Source organism: Sorex fumeus, unplaced genomic scaffold (genome assembly GCF_029834395.1).
Source record: "Sorex fumeus unplaced genomic scaffold, SorFum_2.1 ptg000043l, whole genome shotgun sequence".
Taxonomy (NCBI): Eukaryota; Metazoa; Chordata; class Mammalia; order Eulipotyphla; family Soricidae; genus Sorex; species Sorex fumeus.
Window position 1 is genome coordinate 27,770,038 of NW_026606100.1, and position 22,729 is coordinate 27,792,766.

The 22,729-nt window shown below is 39.3% G+C and overlaps 1 protein-coding gene across 3 annotated transcripts in view; it reads left to right on the forward strand.

Annotated features, from left to right (window-relative positions):
* The window catches only part of R3HCC1L (R3H domain and coiled-coil containing 1 like), a 101,331-nt gene that overhangs the window by 64,248 nt on the left and 14,354 nt on the right, over window positions 1–22,729 (forward strand). For 2 of the 3 annotated variants that reach the window (XM_056120539.1, XM_056120538.1), the window contains one exon: window positions 19,811–19,986. In XM_056120539.1, coding sequence (XP_055976514.1) covers window positions 19,811–19,986 — 176 coding nt within the window. Of the gene's footprint in view, window positions 1–19,810; window positions 19,997–22,729 lie in introns of all 3 variants that reach the window. The other variant, XM_056120540.1, reaches the window with a different exon arrangement.

The following is a 22,729-nucleotide window of genomic DNA, read 5'->3' on the forward strand; positions in this document are numbered from 1 at the left end:
GTGGCAGTGTACCACCTTGCATTCCTAGCAACCCTGAATGAGAGTTCTTGTGGCTCCACATTCTCATCGGGATTGGGTGATTCAGTGCTTTGGATTTGGGCCATTCTGATGGGTGTGGAGTTGTGTTTCAGTGAGTTAATTTGTAGTTCTCTAATGACCTGATGTGGGACGTCTTTTCATGTGTTTATTTGCTATCTGCATATCTGTGATAAGGAATCTGATTAAGTCATTTGCACTCCCCAACCTTTTTTTTTTATATGGATGCTAATTTTCTTATTAAATTTCTGGGGTTCTTTTTTATATTAAGAAAAATCAAATTGTATTATTTTACTATTAGCTTTCAAACCCATACAATTATGGGATTGTTTTATTTGGGAGGGGGGTAGTGGATACGAATCCTTTATCAGATAATGTCTTTTGTAAATATTTTTTTTCCCAGTAAGGAGTTTTTCTTCTCATTCTCATGCTTAATTGGCACATTTAGATAATTGATGTTTAAAGTAATTATTGACATTTATTTGTTACTGTTTTTATTGCCCTTGTTTATTTCCTTTTAGTCTGCCTTTTCTCTTTCCAGTTTTAATTGGGCATTTTATGTGATTATATTTTTTTTTCTTCTCCTCCTACCTATAATACTTTTAGTACTCTTTATAGTGCTTGCTCTTGCATTTGCAGTGCGTAGTTATAAATAATCCAGGTTCTGTTTCAAATAACACTATGCCACTTCATGAATATTGTAGGTACTTTGTAATCAGTATTCCTTACTTCTCCTTCTTGTTCCTGAAAACATTGCTGTCATTCATTTCATTTATTTATGCTCATATTTAGAACAAGCTATTAACTTAGATCGATTAAAAAATAAAAATATTTTATTTTAGAAAGAAAAATACTAAGTGAGGAGACTTGTTTCTGAGAATCAAACAGGAAAAGAATGATCACATGCGTATGAAAGAGACAGTTGTGAGGGAAGAGGCAACTCATTGGACAGAGCTCACTCTTTTACCCGGAGATGCTCAGGGGTTACTCCTGGCTCACGCATTCAGGAATTACTCCTGGTGGTGCTCGGACCATGTAGGATGCTAGAAATTCAGCCTGGGCCAGCTGCGTGCAAGACCAACACCCTACCTGCTGTGCTATTGCTCCAGCCCCAGAGCTGACTTTCTATCAGTAAATGGTTCGTTTTCATGCTCGTGAGTTGTTTCCACATATGCTCATGCCACAACTTGAACTTTCTATAGTTCATTCTAGAAACATTATTCAATTTTTTTCTTGAAATATAAAGTAGAAGATATCTGCAAGTGAGATTTCATGTTCCCTTTAAAATTGCATGCAGAATTTTCTGTGTCTAGACAGTTTTTTTGTAGCTTTCATCCGACTCTCAAAGGTAGTTATTGTGTCCCAAAGTAGGATCTCCAGACTCAAGCTTGAGTGTCCCTGGGAGCTTATTAGAAATGCAGACTCCTTAATTCAGCAATTTACATATTTACTCCTTTAAAAAAAAACAACAAAATGGTAATTCTGAAACATAAAATGAGAACCACTGCTCGAAGGTAATACACTAAGTTAAATGTCAGAATACAAGTATGTTAAGCAGCAAAATCTGTGAGCCCTTGAGGAAAAATTTTGAGCAACAGTTTAGACTTAAGTCAGATTAAGTAGTATACTAATTATGGGGAGAAGTTATTGGTTTAGGCTTAAGGAAGAAGGCCTTCTTACGAGGAAGGAGGCTCTGTCTGTCGGCACCAGCCAAAGGCCGTCCTGGTTGGGGGGCAGGGAGGGAAGGATAGAGAGACAAAGATTAGCCTCCTACAAATGAAAATTGTGCTCTACGGAGCCTTTTGCAACTGGTTGGACTCAATAAATATTGATAGACTAGATATAGTGGCAGGGCACCTTTGGGACTGTGTTTTTTGGATGGTTTCCAGGGGCTTTCAAAATAGCATTATTGCTAGGTTTGTACTCTTAGTAAGAGCTGAGGTACATGGCTTCTTTACTGGGGGGAAAAGTTGAGTATCACATGTGCAATTCAGTTTCTCATTTTAATACTGTTCAGAATAGGTGCAAAATATTCAAATTACTACTCAGTATTTGAGGTACACAATATGTTACTGTGCTAAGTACTAGAATAGCCACGGGGGCTCCTACTAGCCTAGCCTGAAGCCAGGGAATAGCAGAAAAATGGAGAATATATGGTGTTCCAAGTTGAAGATCACTGGAACCTTCATGTTCTGCTGTGGGAGGTTATTTTTGAAGGTCTTGGCAAGGAGTGGGGTCTGATTGAGGATCAGGATTAGTGAGAGCAAGAGAAGAGAAGTAGGTTGAGAATTCTGGCAGCAGATCCAAATTAATATCTCCTGTGCTTTTGGGGTTTTTGAAGATATAATAATAGTGTTATTAAACAATGTCACAAATTCAATAACACTAATAGTCCTTTGGTGACTATTCTTAATTTATTATTTATATGGCTTCAAACATACTTTATTAAAGGCTAAACCAAGAGTATCAGCCTTCCTTGAAAATTTTCCAACTAAAAATTTTTGGCTCTTTTCCCAGCTGGCCTGTTTGTTGACAATGGCACAACCTATGAAGTACGTCTAATCTTTGTAATAGAGAGGTGTGCTGCAGAGCAGGTTGTGGCAACCATTGGCATGTAGAGTATTTCCCTGTGACACTTAAGCATCTAAAGCTTCCGGAAGTGGGTAGAGATCATCGGGAGGCCATTATATCCTGGAAATAACTGCAACTCTTGATGAGTCTCCAGAGATCACACCTTATTTCCAAAGACCATGGTATGGGGTGCCCTGGAACGCAAGTTGGTAATTGACAAAGAAAAGGATGTTGGCATGACCTCTTTTAACCCTGTCAGGTCTTGTACAAGAATATAGGAATTACAGTGGTCTAGATAGAACTTCCATAGTCTCTCTTGATCAGGAAACCTATTGAAGCATGAGACTAATATCCAAGGCCAGGGAAAATGGGGGCCAGGAGGATGGTCATTGGTTGGAATCTATCACAGATGTATAGGGGATGGAAGGTACGTCGATAGAGAAGGGACAATATGACAATAATAGTTGGAAATGATCACTTTGGACAAGAACTGAGTGTTGAAAGTACGCGAAGGGACAAACATGATAACTTTTAGCATCTGAATTGCAAACCACAATGCCCAAAAGGGGATGGGGAGACACAGACAGAGACAGAGAGAAAGAGAGACACAGAGAGACACAGGGAGAAGGAGGGGGGTAGGAGAGAAAGGGGGAGAGGGAGGGGAAGAGGGGGGAAGAGAGAGAGAGAAAGTATGCACCATAGAGGCAGGCTGGGAGGGGAGTTGGGGGTGGTGTGAGGGAAAACTGGGGACAGTGGTGCTTGGAAATACACACTCGTAGAGGGATGGGTGTTGGAACGCCGCTGTATGACGAAAACCCAACCATGAACAGCTTTGTAATGATCTATCTCATGGTGATCAATAAAAATAAAAAAAAAAAACTAGTGGTAAGAGGGATAATAAGAAACTAGCAATACAGCATTGCTACATACACTGATAGATACTAGGCTCTGGTTCTTTTAGTGGCCATTGCTGACTTTGATTAGGTAGGAGCTAATATTTAGGTTATTCTATATTCTATGTTTTAAGAATTCGAGACCTGTTTGGAAAAGTCCTGTGCCTGAATGCTCCTAATAATGTCTAACATGGAAAAGAGTAAAAAAAGACTACCCATTGCCAGACCACCTTCCTTTAGTGTTTGCTAACTCACATTTATATAGTTTGTGTTCCTTTAGTCTTTTGCTAGTCTTTTGCAGAAATTTTTTCTATTTCTTAAATAGAAAATCCAAAGTTGAAAGGAAATATTCATGCCTGACCATTAAAAGCGTTATTATATAAGATACAAAGGGAGGCATGTCCTTAATATCCCACCCCCAGGGGACTCATTATTAGTTGGAAAATGATCACTTTGCAGTTAGCAGCAAATATTGAACACTTAAAATTTGATCATCTATAAATTGCTAATCTCTCTTTCTGTATATAAATACATAGTTATTTATCACTACTGTGTTAAAGGCAGTATGCCCAGTCTCAGCCTTTTCTCTGGTCTGAAGTCGCTTATATTTTATATGAGGAAAAAGACTTAACTCTGTGAGTAGATAGTTGCTATCCAAAGAGTTTTAGTACAAAGCAACTATAAGACATGTCCTAATTAACTGAATTTGATTATCTGTTATGTGATCTACGTTAGCATTTCTCAATCATATGGCCCCACGGGCTCCTTGGGTAATTCCAGTGGGTCCATCAGTGAAAATCACAAAACAGGGACCCCGACATAAGTCTGAAGGACCAAGCAGTGTGATGGGGTTACCACAGAAGGAAAAAAATGTCAGAAGGAGGCTGCAGGCTGAATGGGTTTGAGAAACACTAATCTTGAAAACTGCTTCAAAGGATGAGGTCCCTGAAGGTTGAGCTACTTTATAAGTGTGTCATGCTGGTAAAGCCATAACATCATACAGAAGTTATCATTCCCACGGCTGCCAGATTGTTCTGTTTTTCCTTTTTTAATTGTATTCTTGTAGTATATTTTTATATATTAATGCCTTAAAAAAAATAGAGTCCTTACCCAACAGTGCTGTGAGTGGTATGGAGGGTCCAGAACCACTCCAGGTGGTGCTTGGCCTAGTGGTCTCATGTTCATTGTTCTGCACAGTTTGGTGGTGGTCAGGGCTGCCCCAGTGGTGCGTGAGCCCCTGGGGCCACACCTGCTGGTAATAGGGGTCAAACTCAGGGCATGTGCTCTACCTGCCACTTGAGCTGTCTCCCCAACTCCTAACCTTTATGTTTTCTTTAGTTTATTTTTCCTTAATTTTTTTTCTGAGCAGCTGTAGGTTTACAGAAAGGAAAACGGAGTGGAAAGTGCAGAGTTTCCATTATTAACCCCATGTTCTTCTGTTACTGTTTCAATTTTCATAGTTTATTCTTTTTAAAAAAATTTAGTTTTTTTAAATTTGAGGTGATTTGCAATACTATTCGTGTTAGGATTTCGTATTTCATGCATACATGCACACCCTCCTTAACTGTCCACTCTCTCCATCGTTGTCTCATTGTGTGTGGTCCCTGACCTTGTCTCTGTCTCTCTGTCTCTGTCTCTGTCTCTCTCTCTCTTTCTTTTTAATCCATAAAGCTTTAAAATTCTCTCTTCCAAACTCTGATAGAGCAAATTACATAAACTTGTTTTGTTTTCTTTTGTTTTGTGCCAACGACACCACACCCTGCCTGCCCCCCCCAAAAAAAGAAAGAAAGAAAAGAAAGAAAAACCTAAAGAAAAATAAAAGTGCTAAATAGGAGACTAACACCCAAGAATAGCCGAGATAGGTACAAGGAGGTTTACTCCATGGCTTGGAGGCCAGCCGCACGCGCTAGGGGAAAAGGCAGCTCAGATAGAGAAGGGAGCACCAAATAAAGGGTGTTGGGAGGGTGTTGGGAGGATCTTCCCAGGATGGGAGATTCATGCTGAAAGTAGACTATAGACCGAACATGATTGCCACTCAATGCCTCTTTTGCAAACCACAGCACCCAAAAGGAGAAAGAGAACAAAAGGGAATGCCCTGCCACAGAGGCGGGGTGGAATGGGGGACATGGGGGGTGGGAGGGATACTGGGATCAGTGGTGGTGGAGAATGGGCACTGGCGGAGGGATGGGTACTCAATCATTGTATAACTGAAACCCAAGCACAAAAATTTGTAAGTCTACAACTGTACCCCATGGTGTTTCACTAATAAAAATTTAAAAAAAAAGAAAGATAGAAGTGTTTCTACTCAGGACTTACATTATTACTACTGTAAGACTTTTATGTAAGAATTTTTGTCTGAAATTTCAGAGGTTCCTGATATACCTTGTCTGTCCCTGGCTGTATTTTTGCCTTGTTGAACTATCGGAGATGTGGGTTACAGTTGGGGCATATGGGATCGGAGCAGTTATGTGGATAATAATATTCATACCACTTAGTCCCTTTTCCCTTTGGTGCTAATAGCTGTAAGAGAAAAATGGCGGGCTTGGTGAGAGCCACAGTAAGCTTTGACCATGGTCAGGATAAAACACCAGTGTGTTTCCAAGTTAGAAATGCTGTGTCAGGAAAAAACCTCATTAAAGATAGAAACATATCTGTACTATCTTTGGGAGAATTAAATCGTATCTGTGCTCTGATTTAAATTTATCATCTAAATCATAAATTACTTATTGTCTTGCTGGATACTCTTTTGCTGAGCTTTGGGGGAAAAGTGCTAGGCAGGAAAGGATGAAACTGCCATTGGCTTGACTGCTAAAGTGGGCAGCCAACGGTCTAAATATGTTTTAATTCAGACTTGTTTTGATGTAGGGGGGTATAAGTTTGTAGTAAAACCTTGATTTGGGGACAGAAGCAATTTTAGGGATAATCAACAACCTTATTCAGAGCTTTCGGAAGCTTAACCCCAAACTGAGGTTATTTGAAAAAAAAATCCATGGGGATGTCCAGTCATCTATCTACTGGATAGTAGATTTAAAGCAGCAAGACTGTATCTGATTCTTCAGAGTATGGATTTATTACATTGCCTACCCTGAACAAGGTTGGTTCTCTTATTAAGCCAGCGATTCTGAGTCTGCACTTTGAAGGTCAGGAGTCCATTTCATTGCCCATCGCTAAGAGGAGCATATTGGCAAGGGCAGAAGCTCTATAAAGTACTAAACAAGGAGAAATTTTTGTATGGGAGAACACACCTGGGTGATGTCAGAAGTTAGGCAGCTAAAGTTAGAATAAGGAAAAATGTTCAATTAAGAGTACCTACCTTTCAAGATCTAAATTTGGATTATTTTATTGCCCTTAAACTATTAAGAACTAGGAATTAGAATTTTAACCTGTCTTTTTTTAACATGGAAGGTTAGCATTATAACATCGTTCTAGCCCTCTCATTTTGTTGGCAAATTAACTAGCACCCAGAAAAGTTGTTACTTAATCCACTTCAGGTTAGTACGAGAGTTGACCCAAGAATTCAAGCCCTCTAGTCTTTAGCTCTGGGCTCTTCCTTACATTACATCTTTGCCTCCACCTGGCAGGTCTCACCAAATCAAATAATCAGTTGTGTGCCCAAGTCTAATTTGGGTATAGGAGGTTTGAAAGTGAAGGATTTTTGTATTTAAGAGATTATATATAATAGATAGTCTTTGGCTGGAGCGATAACACAGTGGGTAGGGCATTTGCCTTCCAAGTGGCCAACTTGGCCGACCCACGTTCGATTCTTCCGCTCCCCTCGGAGAGCCCGGCAAGCTACTGAGAGTATCTCGCCCACGTGGCAAAGCCTGGCAAGCTACCCATGATGTATTTGATATGCCAAACACAGTAACAACAAGTCTCACAATGGAGACGTTACTGGGCCTGCTCGAGCAAATCGATGAACAGCGGGAGGACAGTGGATAGTCTTTGGAGTTGAGGAGGTTTGTTCTGTAGGAAAAAGTAGTGTTCCATGTCATTGAAATGAAGATGCTATTGAGTATGAAAGCATTTTTATATCACTAGAAAAGAAAAAAACGCACAGAATACTACTTTTCCTCTCATATAAGGAAAATAGAGGTAGAATTGATTGGTTAAATTTACCTCAATTTTTTACCTATAAAAACGTGTTCATAGTCCAACTCTTCCTAAGAACTTTAGTCATGGAAACGGGTGCTTTTCCATCCAATACCATCTATATCATCAAGAACTTTGAGGATGATGCATTTCTTACGAGAGTATATAAAAGAAGCCTAAGCAGTTGTGGATGGCTATATATCTTTGTCCATTACAGAGCTGTTCCTTGGAACCGGCGCTCTGACTACCCTTCAGACTTGATATGAGGTCTTTTGATGCTCATTCTCATGCAGATGAGCAATAACTGTGCTTGGTTGAAGATGAGTCCAGATGAGTAATGTTAATATGTGGAAAATTGTGCATTTTTTGATGATACATGACAGTATATTCAGCTGATAAGTATTATGATAGAGTGGTGTAGGAATGGGAGACAGTTCTGGATTCAACTCAGCAGTGAAGGGTCGTGAGGAGTTAAAGACTGAATCTGAGTCTTAAAGGAGAGAACAGCTTATAAAAAACACAGAATGTGGTCAGATTTTAGTATCTGAATTTGTCACTATCAGAAGTTTATATAGTGTATTTTGAAGTGTAGGGCACTTGCCTTACAAGCAGCCAACATGACCAACCCGAGTTCGATTCCTCCGCCCCTCTCGGAGAGCCTGGCAAGCTACCGAGAGTATCTCGCCCGCACGGCAGAGCCTGGCAAGCTACCCGTGATGTATACGATATGCCAAAAACAGTAACAACAAGTCCCATGATGGAGACATTACTGGGCCCGCTCGAGCAAATCGATGAACAACGGGAGGACCGTGATCGTGATTCTGTTAATCCTTTTATAATTTGTTAATTCGGATATTTTTGGCTGGTGTTTTGTTTGGTTTTGGTTTTGGTTTTGTGGTGCTAGGGGTTGCAATATTTATCTCTACTACAGAGGTACGTCTCCAGCCCTAATTTGGATTTGGGGCATGATTTATACAATCAGTTTATTATGTAACCAGCAATTGAAGTTTATCGGTAAAGGGGCGGAAGTGTCCTTTCTTTCCCTCCAAATATCAGTGTGCCCTGCAGAATCATTTGCAAAAAATATATATATAGTAGAATGATGGGCGTATGAAACTGTCATTAGCCGCACTGTAAATCACAGTACCTCAGTAAAAATGGAAAAATAGATTTTTTAAAAGTACATCCTTACTGATGAACGACATATGTAGAATCAGTCTTGTTAAGTAAGTGTGCTTTTGGACAAAGTAATTAACTTGAGGCATGTACAGTTTTATTCATACCATTAATTATTTATTGAATGCTTAGTTTGTGTAAGATAATGAGCGTAGGGGGGAATATTAGAATAAATATGATATGTTCCCTTTCAGATGTACTATAAAATCAGAATGTTGATGAGGAGAGGGAAACTCCAACCTTTCTTATGTAACTGCCTTATTTCTTGTTGGTTTGCTAAGGCTTCCAAAGAAAATTCTTATTTCATCACATTCTGGAGGCCAAAAGTTCAAGATCAGAGTGTCAGCAGTTGATTTTTTTTTTTCCTTTGAGGTCTCTCCTTGGGCTTTTTATTTTTCCTCCTTGATTTGTTGATGTCTGTTTTCCCCCCATGTTTTCAGATTAGAGGGCCCACACTAATGTTCTTACTTCGGTTTAATTAAAACGTAAAAAACCTTCTTTCAGATGCATTCACCGCTGGGTTCTGGAGCTCGGGACATTAACATGGAGTTGTTGGATGCCGCATGCCCATCATACTTCTCCAGGGATTCACAGCCTTTACACACTTTGTCCTCTGGATCTCTTTCTCTATGTGTTTTTCCTTACTTGGGCAGAGAAGATGCTGTGCAAAGTGTAGACTCCTCTACTCACTAGTAGCACTTTCTTTGTTCTTATTCCTGTTTCATATTAATCACAGTCAATTTTTTTCCCCCATTGCTCTGGGGAGGGGTGGCCCATACCTGGTAGTGCCCGAGCCCGTGTTCAGAGACCAGGTTGTATTGGAGATCGTGCTGAGCTATCTCTCTATCCCTAATTCTTTGCTTTCCAAAGTATGTTTAACAGTACTTAGTGAATGTCTAGGTGGTCACAGTCAGGTTGGAGGAAAAGACTGATCTGGCTGTAATATAAGATGTCATGTAACTAATACTATCAAAGTAGTGCAGAAGATGCCAGTATAGAATTAGAGAGGAGGAGTCAGATTATAACTGCTTTGGGCAGTTTAGGGGACGGATCTGTCGATGTTCTTGGGTGGTCACTGGCCCACCTGTGGTGACTCCAGGCTCCCTTTGGTGTGTTCAGGGACGAATCACCACCTCCCAGGCTGGCCAATAGAAAGAACAAGGGCCACAGGCTGGTTGGTAATCAGTGGCCATTTACTGATTACCACCCAGTAATCAGTAAAGTACTGATTTACTGATTAAATAAATTCAAGTTATTTAATTTGAGACTTGAAGTTTATTCAAGTCTCACAGCGTCAGTTATAGAGAAATCATGGAGGGTTGGGGGTAGCAGTTACACATAGGTGTGGTTGAACATTATCATAAACAATGAACAGATGCAAAGCCCTTTCTTCTGGGGAAGTTCTTCTGGAGATTTACTCAGGGACGAATTCTCATCTAAGTGCTCAGCACTCTAGATTCCTGTTAGGAGATCCGCCCAAGGGCACAATTCCGTCTAAGACTGTATTGCTTTCTTCTTTTCTTATCAGTATCCATTTAAACAACCATCTTAAATTTACTCCTTAATATGTCTGTCATTTTTACCGACACAGTAAAAGATATATTAAGCTTAAAGGGTAGCTTTTCCTGGGAAATCTCACTATATATCCTGAGTATAATCCAGGCCAGGTTAGTCTTTTCTAACCCCAGCAGGGTCCTTATCCAGTTATTTCTTTTTGGGTGGTGACAAAAGTTTGTTCCATGATCGTGCTCCTAACTTATTATACTTATGGCACTTAGCCATGCCAGGGTAGCTTACATTTTGCCCTGGGTCCATCCAAGTCACTTACCAGGACCCTCCTTTGGGGGGTGTTAGGAAGTAAGGGCAACTGAGGCTTAAGACAAGTAAATATGATGGATACCTAGGAGTAAGTATTATTTGGAGTCACCTAACTACCATGTTACAAAAGCATAGCGTTAACTATTTTCCTGTGTCTCTACAAAAAGTATATTGCACTAAAATAAACTATGCAAAGGATTTCAAGGAAAGAGAAAAGCAGTATTTCACTTATATACACAAAATCCAGAGTCACTTAATCACTTAATCCCCGTTATTCATCGATTTACTCGAGTGGGTGCCAGTAACGTCTCCATTCATCCCGGTTGCGTGCCAGCGTAACCCAATGGTATCTGTTTGTTCTAGGAACATGCAGAGCCTCAAACCGATCATTCAGGGTCTTGACGAAGAAGTCTGACCATCTTGTAGGTGGGCGTCCACGTGATCTTTTGATGTCCCGTGGAATCCAATCAGTAATGGCTCTAGTCCAGCGGTTGTCTGTAAACCTCATTACGTGTCCAGCCCATCTGATTTTTGATGTCTTGGCAAATGACACAGCGTCCCTGATTCTTGAGCGTTGACGAAGATCAGAACTCCGGATTCTATCTCTCATTTGAGTGAATCGTGATATTCCAAGCATAGCTCTTTTGATTCCTCTTTGAGAGACCCGAATAGCGTTCTCATCCTGTTCTCGTAAGGTCCAGGTCTCTGAGGCATATGTTAATGCAGGAAGAACAGTGGAATCAAAGAGATGTGCTCATAGCTGGAGGTTCTTTGTCCTCTTAGTTATTTCTTCAACGCTCTTGAAGGCATTCCAAGCCGCTCTCTTCCTCCTGCGCAACTCAGGTGCCAGGCCATTCATCATGTTGATTTCTCAATCTAGGTATATATAACTGTTGCATTCGGAGATGGTGGTTCTGTTGAGAGCGAATGGAGTGTCAGGAACAAGGCTGTTTCTCATAAACATTGTCTTCGTAAGATTCAGCTGTAGTCCGACCTTTCCACATTCACGGTCAAAGTTGTTCAGCATTTGTGCCGCTTGGCTGATGTTTGGTGTTATTAGAACGATGTAATCAGCAAAGCAGAGGTGGTGTAGTTGCCGACCATCTATCTTCACTCCCATTCCTTCCCATTCCAGTCGTCGCATGATGTTCTCGAGGGTGGCACTGAAGAGTTTCGGTGAAATGGTATCACCCTGCCGAACCCCTCTTGACATCGATGATTACTTCTTTGCAGAATGGTGAGATCCTGGTAGTGAATCCACAATACAGTTCACGGAGGATCTTGATGTATTGGGCTTGAATGCCCTGATTGGCTAGGGCTTCAATGACCACTTCCGTCTCAACAGAATCAAAGGCCTTCTTTAAATCAATGAACGTTAGACAGAGCGGCATCTTGACCTCCCGAGAAACCTCAATGAGCTTAGTAATCGTGTGGATATGGTCGATGGTACTGAATCCTTTTCGGAATCTGGCTTGTTCACATGGTTGTCCTTCATCTAGTGTTCTGCTAATCCTATTCAGGATGACTCGAGTGTACAGTTTGTAGATGACAGACAATAGGCAGATTGGGCGATAGTTGCCAATGTTGTGGATGCCTCCCTTCTTGTATAGTAGTACAGTCCTGCTGGTTTTCCATTGGGATGGAACCTTGCATTCAGACAGGTAGCGTGTGAAGAGCCGAGCCAGTGTATTGATGAGTACTGATGGTAAGTTCTTCAGGTGTTCAGGTCTGATTTTGTCTGGGCCAGGTGCTCTTTGTTTCTTTACCGACGAGATGGCATGTTGGATTTCGGAAGGGAGAACATTGGGAACGACATATCTATCATGTGAGGGCAATCTGGCTGCGACATCTGTCACCCCATTGATCGCCAGGGTTGATTTGGCTGATCTGGCTGGCTAGGCGGGTGTCCCCTTCCTCCCTCACCGCTCCATGTGCGTCCCTCCCGAAGCTGCACGCTCGGTCAAAGAGGACGGCCTTCCCCGAATAGAGACGGACCAGTCTTCGGTCGAGGGTATACGAGTAGCTGCGCTCCCCTGCTAGAACCTCCAAACAAAAATCCAGAGTGCTCAGAAAAATTTGACTTTACAGGTTACAGGGTCAGATTTGGGGATATTTGTGATTAACAGATATGGGACAAAGAGTACAAAGGAGAGATTAAAGATAAACACCGAGGATTGGGAGTGCCTTATGGAATTGGGTGTGCTCAGGAGCACTGTGATGGGAGTAACTAAACCTAAGCTCCCTGTGGGGGACGGATGGAGAGAGAAAGGAAAAACCATGCTATTTCTTAAAATGCTTAGACTGTAATCCCACAAAGATGAAAATAGAAGGAGAGGTATTTGGAGAAGTGCAAAGTGACAGGTATCAGTTCTTATAAAGTAATTCAAAACAAAGCCATAGGCAGAAGAAGTTAGGGGTTTTGGCAAAATGAGTATCATTTTTTGGGTAGTAATGTAGCCTTTTGTAACTTAATACATGAGAGAAAGAGAGGAAGTAGTTTATTAGTTTATTATTGTCTGTAATATGTTACCGAAACTGATGTCCTAAAATAACACAAATTCATCTTACAATTCTGGAGGTTAGAAATCCGAAATAGGCTTTAATGGACTAAAATAAAGGTGTTAAGAGACCTGTATTCTTTCTGGGTGCTCAAAAGGACAGTCCATTTTCTTGTCTTTTCCAGCTTCGAGAGATTGCCTGTGTTTGGGGGTTCCCGCTCCTTCCCATTCCCAAAGCCATCATTGTGACTAACACCCTTCTCATGTCACATCGCTGATAAACTGAGTCTTCTACCTGTGAGCTCTTCTGCTTGTAAGGACCCTTTAGTTGAGTTTGACTGGGTCTGCCCAGATACTCCAGGAGGATTTTCTTTCTGTAAGCCGAATTAAGTTGTGACCTTGATTTGATCTGCTCCCCTATTTTTTTTTGGCCATGCATTAGTGATATCCTCAGTCCAAGTCTTTTAACTGCCTGCCAGTTCATGAAAAAGGTGATGCCACGTAACTGACAGTTGTTCTCAGCCACCAGACAGTCTGCAGATGTGAAAAGGTTGAAAATCACTGATTGAACATATTCATAGGTTAAGGGAATTACAACAGAAACACGTTTGGGAGAACTTTATTCTACTTACCATAGGTAGGTTGGGATTCTGAAAACTTTAAATGTAGATAGCAAGGCTTTTTGATCAAAGGAATGACATGGTGAAAGTAGTGCTTTTAGAAATTCAACCTATATTCTCTATGCTATCTAGAAGATAGAGCTGGAAAGAAATCACCTCTGAATTGTCTTTTCAGCTTTTCCATTAATTCTCTCTCTCTCTCTCTCTCTCTCTCTATATATATATATATATATATCTCTCTCTCTCACACACACACACAACACACGCACACACAAAGTTACATCAGTAAGTCTTAAATCAAAGAATTAGTTGTACTGAACATTGATATAGCCCCTATTTCTGATTATGTTCATGAAGGGCCATTTAATTATATTAAACTAGACTGGCAATCAGGAGAGTTGGATTATGATTCAAGCTTTGTTGATAATTTCATTTGTAACCTCAGGGGTATCCTTTAGTCTATGTGATGTGACTCTCCACCTCTGAGGTAGGGATTAAAAACAAACACCTACCTAACAGAATTCTAAATATTGTGATAACCCTGTTCTAAAATAATGCAGCGTATTTTCAGCTTTCGTAAGAGTTACCGGTTGCTGACTTAAAAGCTTTCTGTTTTTCTTTTATGTTTTGAAGACAGGATCAAATGTACAACAACCAAACAAATAAAAATAGCGCTCAGTTTTTTGAGAATGATTCCAGGGGCCCCTCAGTGCTATTCTCATCCACACCCAGGGTTAAATTGCTGCCATCTCAACCATTGCCTTAACTTTTTGCAAACATCCTTGACAAATCCTTGAAATCATGAATGAACTTCCTGAGTGTCTTCTTGCAGATGCCTCTCATACTCAGTCCAAGCAAGGTTCTTTATGCAGTTATAGATGTTGAGATCCTCCCACAGTCACTGTATCTACACGAGGCAGTGACTCTCTCTCTAAGAAAGTGTGGGGAGGCAACAATATAAAGATGTTTAGAACGTTATCTTTTCTAATCTGTTACAGGCCAAGAGAATGTAAGCAAACGATTGAAAATAAGTGATTATGACTTATAACCACGTACATTTTAGGATTCTACCTGTGGTCTGCCTTGTAAACATATATAAAAACATAAGTAAACTTTAAAAGCATAAGTATAATCTGAGTATTATATATAAAAAACAAGTAAAGGCTGAGTATTCCTTCATATGTTTAACTTCCCACAAAATCATTCAGCTAAATTAAAATTCTGCCCCACAGTGAGGATCTTAAGACTTTCATAGCCTGAATGTCCTTGTCTTCAATTTTTATTTTTGGGCCACACCCAAGAATGCTCAGGAATTACTCCTGACTCTGAGCTCCTGGTGGTGTTCTGGGACTATGTGGGATGCCAGGGGTCAAACCCAGGTTGGCCGCATGCAAGGCATGTGCCCTACACACTGTACTGTCTTGCCCGCCCTCTTCATTTTTAAGTGAGATAGTTGCCTTAATGACTATTTGCAGGGGGTTGCAGAAAAGGAGGACTCAATATGGGTTTTATGGAGAGTATAAGGTCAACTGGTCAAGGCCACTGAGCTTTCCCTATTTTACAAATTGAGTGTAGCTTAATTATACAGTATTTATAAAGTTTAAAGTAGTGTACAAGTGTATCATAGGCCTTCACATTCACTGTCCACTCACTCATTGACTTACCCACGGTAAAACTCAGTCCTGCAAGCTCCCTCTTATGTTTCCTATATAGGCTTGCTATTTTTAATTTCTCTTACTGTGTTTTTTTACTGCACCTTTCCTATATTTAGATGTGCTTGGATACACAGATGTACCATTGTGTTGCAAATGCCTACTGTATTCAGTACAGTAATATACTGTGCAGTTTTATAGTCTAGAGCAATGGGGTGGAGTAGGCTCTTTAGTACACCATCTATAGATTTTTATAACTATATGCTATGACTTTTGCCCAGTCGTGAAATTTTCTCTTGACGCATTTCTCAAAATGTATCTCAACCATTAATTAAGTGATGCATGACAATTTGGTGTTCCATGAAACATAGACTTACAGTTTTCTTTCTCTATCAACAAAATTTTTACTTTGTGTCAGAGTCAGAAGGCTTAATAGTGGGGCCCGGGCAATGGTACTGAGGATAGGGCATTTGCCTTGCATGCGACTGACGAGGTTCAGTCCCTGGCATTTCATATGTTGCCCCGAGCCTGCCAGGATTGATCCTTGAGCATGGAGACAAGAGTAAGCCTTGAGCACCACTGAGTGTGACCCCAGAACAAACCAAAAATGCTTAATAGTTATATCAAAAATAAGTAAGTATTCAAGTTCAGTTTTGCTGATCAGGGTAGAGCAAAGAACCATAATCATATTTTCTCACTGGACCCCTGAATTTTTTCTTCCTCTTTTTAATCAGTTCTTAACATCTATATTTCTGGGGCTTGAGCTATAGCACAGCAGGTAGGGCGTTTGCCTTGCACGTGGTTGACCCAGGTTCGATTTCCAGCATCCCATATGTTCCCCTGAGCACCGCCAGGGGTAATTCCTAAGTGCAGAGCCAGGAGTAACCCCTGTGCATCGCTGGGTGTGACCCAAAAAGCAAAATATATATATATATATTTCCAAGATTGTACTTATGTATTGTTTACCTCTCACAATGTATTATTTAGCTCTTAACTTATAAATGCATGAACATGTATTGCTTTATTTTGTTTGGGCTTTGCAAAGTAACTCAAAACTCAGTCCAGATATTGGAAAGCCAGGTATGAACTGGCGGTGACCAGGCAACTGCAGTCTCATGGGAAGGGGGATGGTACCGGCTCGTCCTTCACGCCCTACCAAGGTCACGAGTTGCCCCCTACGAGCGGCTCTCCAGCACAGCCATGGCTCCAGAGGCAAAAGGACTTAGTCCAGAGCCCGGCAACTTGCGGCAGAAAAGTGAATGGACCATGCATTAAACTACGGCGCCATGCCTCCTCGGGAGGGAAAGGGTGTTGCTCCCTTCCGCCTTCCCTGCGCCCCCCCACCCCCCCCCCAGCAGCAGGGTGGCTGCCGCCTCAGAGCTTATAGGAAAGCCAGGTATGAGCCGGCAGCGATGGGGCAACTGCAGTCTCATGGGGAGGGGGTCAGTACCGGCTCGTCCTTCATAACCTACTGAGGTCACAAGTTGCCCCCCACGAGCGGCTCTCCGGCACAGCCATAACACCAGACGCACAGAAACCAATCTTGTAATTATCTGGCTCTTTGCAGAAATCCAAAATTGTGCGGCTGCTGTTGCGGCCACACGACATTATATGATTCTCATAACCAGCTATAGAAAACAAAGTATTTCACAATGCCTTTTCAGCAGTTTTGATTGTTGGGGGCGGGAATTCTAAACAATAATTGTGCATCTTTTGTCAAAATAATGTATGTAATTAATGTGGAGAAGAGTTAAGTAGAAAGCATCTGCCTCACAGGCATTGGGAGGGGTGGGAGGGAGGTATATTGGGGTTCATGGTGGTGAAAAATGAGTATTGGTAAAGGGAAAAGTGTTTGATCATTGTGTGACCGAGATTTAAACCTGAAAGCTTAGTAATTTTTCCCACAGTGATCAATAAATAAATATAAGAAAAAAATAAATAAAATTATGAAGAAAAAAGGGCTGGAGCGATAGCACAGCGGGTAGGGCGTTTGCCTTGCACGCAGCCAACATGGCCATCCCGAGTTCGATTCCTCTGCCCCTCTTGGAGAGCCCGGCAAGCTACCGAGAGTAACTTGCCTGCACGGCAAAGCCTGGCAAGCTCCCCGTGACGTATTCGATATGCCAAACACAGTAACAAGTCTCATGATGGAGATGTTACTGGGCCTGCTCGAGCAAATCGATGAATAACGGGAGGACCGTGAACCGTGATGAAGAAAAAATAAGTAAGTTGGAGTTCATGCCCAATTCAACCAGCTTATCAGTGACTGAATAAATAGAAGTACTCCTACATAGAAAAAAAAAAAAACTCAGTCCAGAGATCCAAAAATGAAATGAAGAAACCCTTTCTATTTATGATATACTTTAAGAGGAAAGGAATAAATTTAAATAAACTTAAACTTTACAATCTAAGAACTACATTGCCATAAGAACTTAAATAGTATCTAACTAAATAGCATGATATCCCCTATTTATGTTTTTAATTTTGTTAGGATGCTTCCTAAAATAATTTACATATTCAACACAATCTCAGCTGCTTTTTTAAAATTTTTTGACAGAATTGACAAACTGATTTTCAAATTCATGTGGATGTGCAAGGGGCCTAATATAGACAGTCAAAGTTATTTTGAAAATGAACAAATGTCAAAGACTTAAACTTCCTATTTGACAGCCTATTAGATGTAAAACTATAATCAAGACAGGTGACATGCCATAAAGACGGACTTGCAAGCAAGTCTAGTCCTGGAGTCTCTGTAGCTTCAACTCACTCTGAACTGTTAAACCAGCCCAGTTGTATTAAAAATGTTGAAAACCACTGCAGTAACCCACTGTAGACTTAAAATTGAATTGAATCTTCAGCTGATGTGAAGAGTACTTCTTCCGTAGTCTGCCATAGGCAAAGCAGTTTGTGTTCTGATTCTCTTTTGAGAGGGGAGTTGTCATTCTATAGATTTAAATTTCTTTGGTTGTCTTGCATATCCCTCTCTCTGGTGAACTCAACAAAGGTTATGATTTTGTACATCATGAGGCCTCTCTTCATTTTACAGTGGGCAGAATACTCTCTGCCTTCCAGATCTTAAGCAGAGTTGAAATGACATGGTGCTTGACTTGTAACAGATTTAGTACTCAAAACTTGTTTGAAGTGGGTTGAATTCATGAAATACTTAACGTGTCAGGCTCTATACTAAGTATTCACTGCGTCATATCCTGTAATGCACATATCTATCCATAAAGCACTGTTACTATACCCCCTTTTTAGACTAAAAGTAAAGCTTAGTGGAAAAAAGAACTAGAAGTATAGAAATAAATAATACTTTGTTAATTTTGTCAAAATTACCTTTTCGCTCCCAAATAAAATTTCTGAATTCATTTTGTATTTCTCAAAGGAAAGGTGGTAAATCCTTGGCGTAGCAAATTCTCATTTTCTTAATTTGATGGAAAGACAGGCACACTGGATAATGAGAAAGCTTGAGAACTTGGTTGTACTTTCATTAATAGGGAGAAGATATTTTAGGGGCTGAAAGCCTGGATAGGCTGTAGTGGTGACCACTTAAATTTTATAGCAGGTGAACGACAAAGTAACTGTCTTGGCTTTTCTCCCACTTTCCACTGTTCCTCTCCCTTCTGTTTCTAGCATGAAATCATCAGTAACCCTTACTAAAAAATAGGATCATTGAATTTTAAATATATTCATTCCTGTTAACTACTAATTTGCCATGTGAGATTCCTAATGGTAGCTTTCACCTTAAATACGATTACTTATACTACTTACATTTGTCTTAAGTTGCTTTGTGAGCAATCTCTTTGTCTTTTAATATGTTCATCAAAAGGTACACTCAGGCTTTTTTTGTTATTGTTTTGAATTTTTTCAGTTTGGTTCTGTTCCAGAAAAGATGCCTCATCATAAGCTCAAATAAAATGAAAGTTATTAATTTCTCTCCAGCTGTTTTCTGAAATTAATTTTCCAAGGTGTGCCAGTTGTAACTCACCACATTAATCATTCTGCATTTTCTCGTGTGCTGGTTGGTAGAGGAAAGTTTCATGCATTACCTGTCTTCACTGAAATTTCAGCACCTTTCCAAGTGTCTCATATGTAGAATAAAAACAGAATGATAGGTTCTTGTTCATTGTTCAAGAACAGTATTATTTTTTTTCTTTTTCTTTCCTTTTGGTTATTTTTAGTTATTATAGTTTAGGTAGTTATAGTTTATAGTAGTGACATAGAAAACTATTATCCTCAGCTACATTCAGAATGCCCACGACCTTCCGCTTCTGTCCCTGCACCAACTCTGCTCGGGCCTTTCTCTCCCCTTCCCTTTTGCGAAGAACAGGGCCATTATAAAGGCACTCCTAAAGTTGAACATGGAGAAAGGAAAGATTATTTACATAATTTACATGGGAGGATAATGTCCTGGCTTAATGTTAACAATCACTGACATGCTGTTTCTTCCTTAGTTGTCAGGGAATATGAAAAACAGGAAAAGCATCCAGGAGCCTAGATTTGATTATTACAGCCATGAAGTTCCTGATATTGATCTCAGTGATTGTGAATTCCCACACGTCATTGAAATTTATGACTTCCCTCGAGAATTTCGTACTGAAGATCTTCTACGGATTTTCTGCAGTTACCAGTAAGTACTTGTAAATAGCTGGGGAAGTTAGGGAAAACAGGACGTACTTGTCTTACAATATCTTTTGAAAAGTCATCTCATTTTCATGTTCCCAGTTACTTATTTTAACATAATTTTGTTTGTTTTTGCAGATCCATTGTAAGTCTGTATTAAATCACTTTCTTCTAAGGTCCTTAAAAATGCCTGAAGTTTTTTTGGACCCCATTGTTAGCATTTAAGGAGAATGTCATTAATGATTACTTCCAAATACATTTGGTCCATTTTATTTGTTGTAATTGTTGATATATGTGGATGTAAACCTGAATTTCTTTTATGTGTGTTTACCTTGTCCCATCTGTTTCTCTTCTTTCTTGCCTTCTGTTGGATTGATGAGGTATTTTTTTTTCTCTTGTTTCAATTTTTTTGGAAAACCGTTCTCCTTCTTTGTTGGTTACTGGATAAATTACACAATGCATGCTTAACTATCTATGGCCAGTTAATAATTTTTCCCTTTATAAACTCTTGTGTAGACTTTTACTTCTATTTTCTAATCCCATTCCCCATCCCAGTTTATATGCTTTTGTGATTATTTTAATTCATTACAGTTTTTTCATTGTCCTTTTAAACTTAGTTTGTTGTTATTGCTGGTATTTAGTGTTGTGATTTACCCACTTTTTAATTTTTACTAATTCCTTTTGTACGTCATGCATTCTATATGAAATCTTTTTCCTTGTGCATGGAATATATTTATTTCTTAATTTTGTGACAGTATGCTAGGCAAACTAAGTTGTTTATTGTTTTTTAATAAATTTATTTCAACTTTATGTTTGAAAGATAGCTTTACTAGGTATAAAATTCTAAATTGGTAGTTATTTTTTCCCTCTCAAATATTTGAGGATAGGGGCTGGAGTGATAGTACAGCAGGGAAGGTCCATGCCTTGCACATAGCTGACCTGGGGTCAATACCCAGAACCACATATGTCCCCTGAGCACTGCCATGAATAATCTCTGATCACTTCCAGGTGTGTGCTTCCAAAACAGCAACAACAGAAAATAAGTTTGAATATATTCTGCTTTCTGTGTGAATGTCAGCTTCTGAATGCATCTGTTTTTTCTCCTAGGATGTGCTCAGGAACTTTTCTTTGTCTTTGAATTACTTCATTTTCAGTCTGATGTGGAGGTGTGTGTGTGTAACATTAAAATTATTTGGATTCATTTTCAGTATGATATTTGGGCATCTATGTGTGTGTGTGTGTGTGTGTGTGTGTGTGTGTGTATGTGTTTAACCTTCTTGATACTTGGGTTTATTTAGTATGATGTGTGGGTGGGTATCTTTATGTATGCATGTGTGTTTAATACTTGAGATTATTGGGATTCATTTCCAATACAGTGGTGTATGTGTAGTGTTGAAGTTATTAGGGATTTTTAAGCCAGTAATTTCATGTTTTTTATTGGCCTTAGAGCACACTTCAGTATCTGTTCAGTTCATCTCAAATATAGCCTATGTGCCCATCTCTTTTGCATTCTTTAAGATGCCTATTAAATATGTACAGACCATCATTTTTAGTCTTTGTTACTTTCGCATTTTCCATCTCCTTGTTTCTGCCACATTCTGCATGACTTTCAGCATCATTTTATAACTATTTTTTTATTCATCTGTGTTTAGTTTGATGTTAAATCATCATTTAATTTTTTATTTTTCATAGTTCTTTATGTTTATTCTTTTATTCTTCATCCTCATTTTTAGATTGTTGCTCTACCTCAAAACTTCTAAAATCTTTATTTCTCTAAATATTAAACATAGTAGACATTCTTTGTCTTTATCTGAAGTCCTTTTAAATTCTTTTCTATAAATTTTTATACATAGTTGCCATGCCTTTTTTTGGAGTTCTTATTCTTTGGGTTTTTTTTTTTTAACTGATAGCTGATCACTTTCCTGGAATGTTATTTATGGAAACTGGAATTTTCTATAAAGGAAAAGAATTTCTCCTTCAAACATGTATTTTCTTTCCCCAAACACTAGATGTTAATAGTCTAGAAGCTCACTAAATTAAATAATTGATTTCATGTTATTTTGAGCACTCAGATAGTAGAGAATGATAAACAGTGATTTTTATATGCCTTAGCTAATTTAGCTAGTACATGTAAATATCATTTCATTTGTCAGTTTTTAATTTTGTTCCAAGGCCCACCCCACTTCCTGCTTTTAAGGTTATTAACCTATTGACAGGAGGATTCTTACAAGTTACTCTCATAGAATATCACTAACAATTTTCCATTTTACTTCTGTAAATGGGGGCAAGAAGTCTAACATTCAGTAATCTGAGCACATATTCCTTACAGGTTAGAATAATTCCTCATTTCTCATTTTTTCAGGTTTTTTTTTTCTCAAACATGATTGCTATCATGTTAAAAAGACCTTTCTTCGGTCTTCCAAAGCACTCAACTATGTTTTTGTGGTTTTTCTTTTCCCACCTGTATTTCATTGGTTTTAATTTTATTGGTATGTGGTGAAGATATAAATTAAAACAATATTATTGGATTTGAGAACAATGTTACTAATTCTTTATATATATATATATATAGTACATATATAGAAGAAAGCAGAAGAGTCAGAAGTATACTCTTTCTAGCTTATAAGAAAAAATAAGTTTCAGGAGTAAAGAAATAACCAGAAAGAAAATTCTGAAGAAAAAGATTTTAAGGATTATGGAAGAAAGTCAGTGCTAAGGATTATACTTTAATATATCAGTCTTGATTAAAA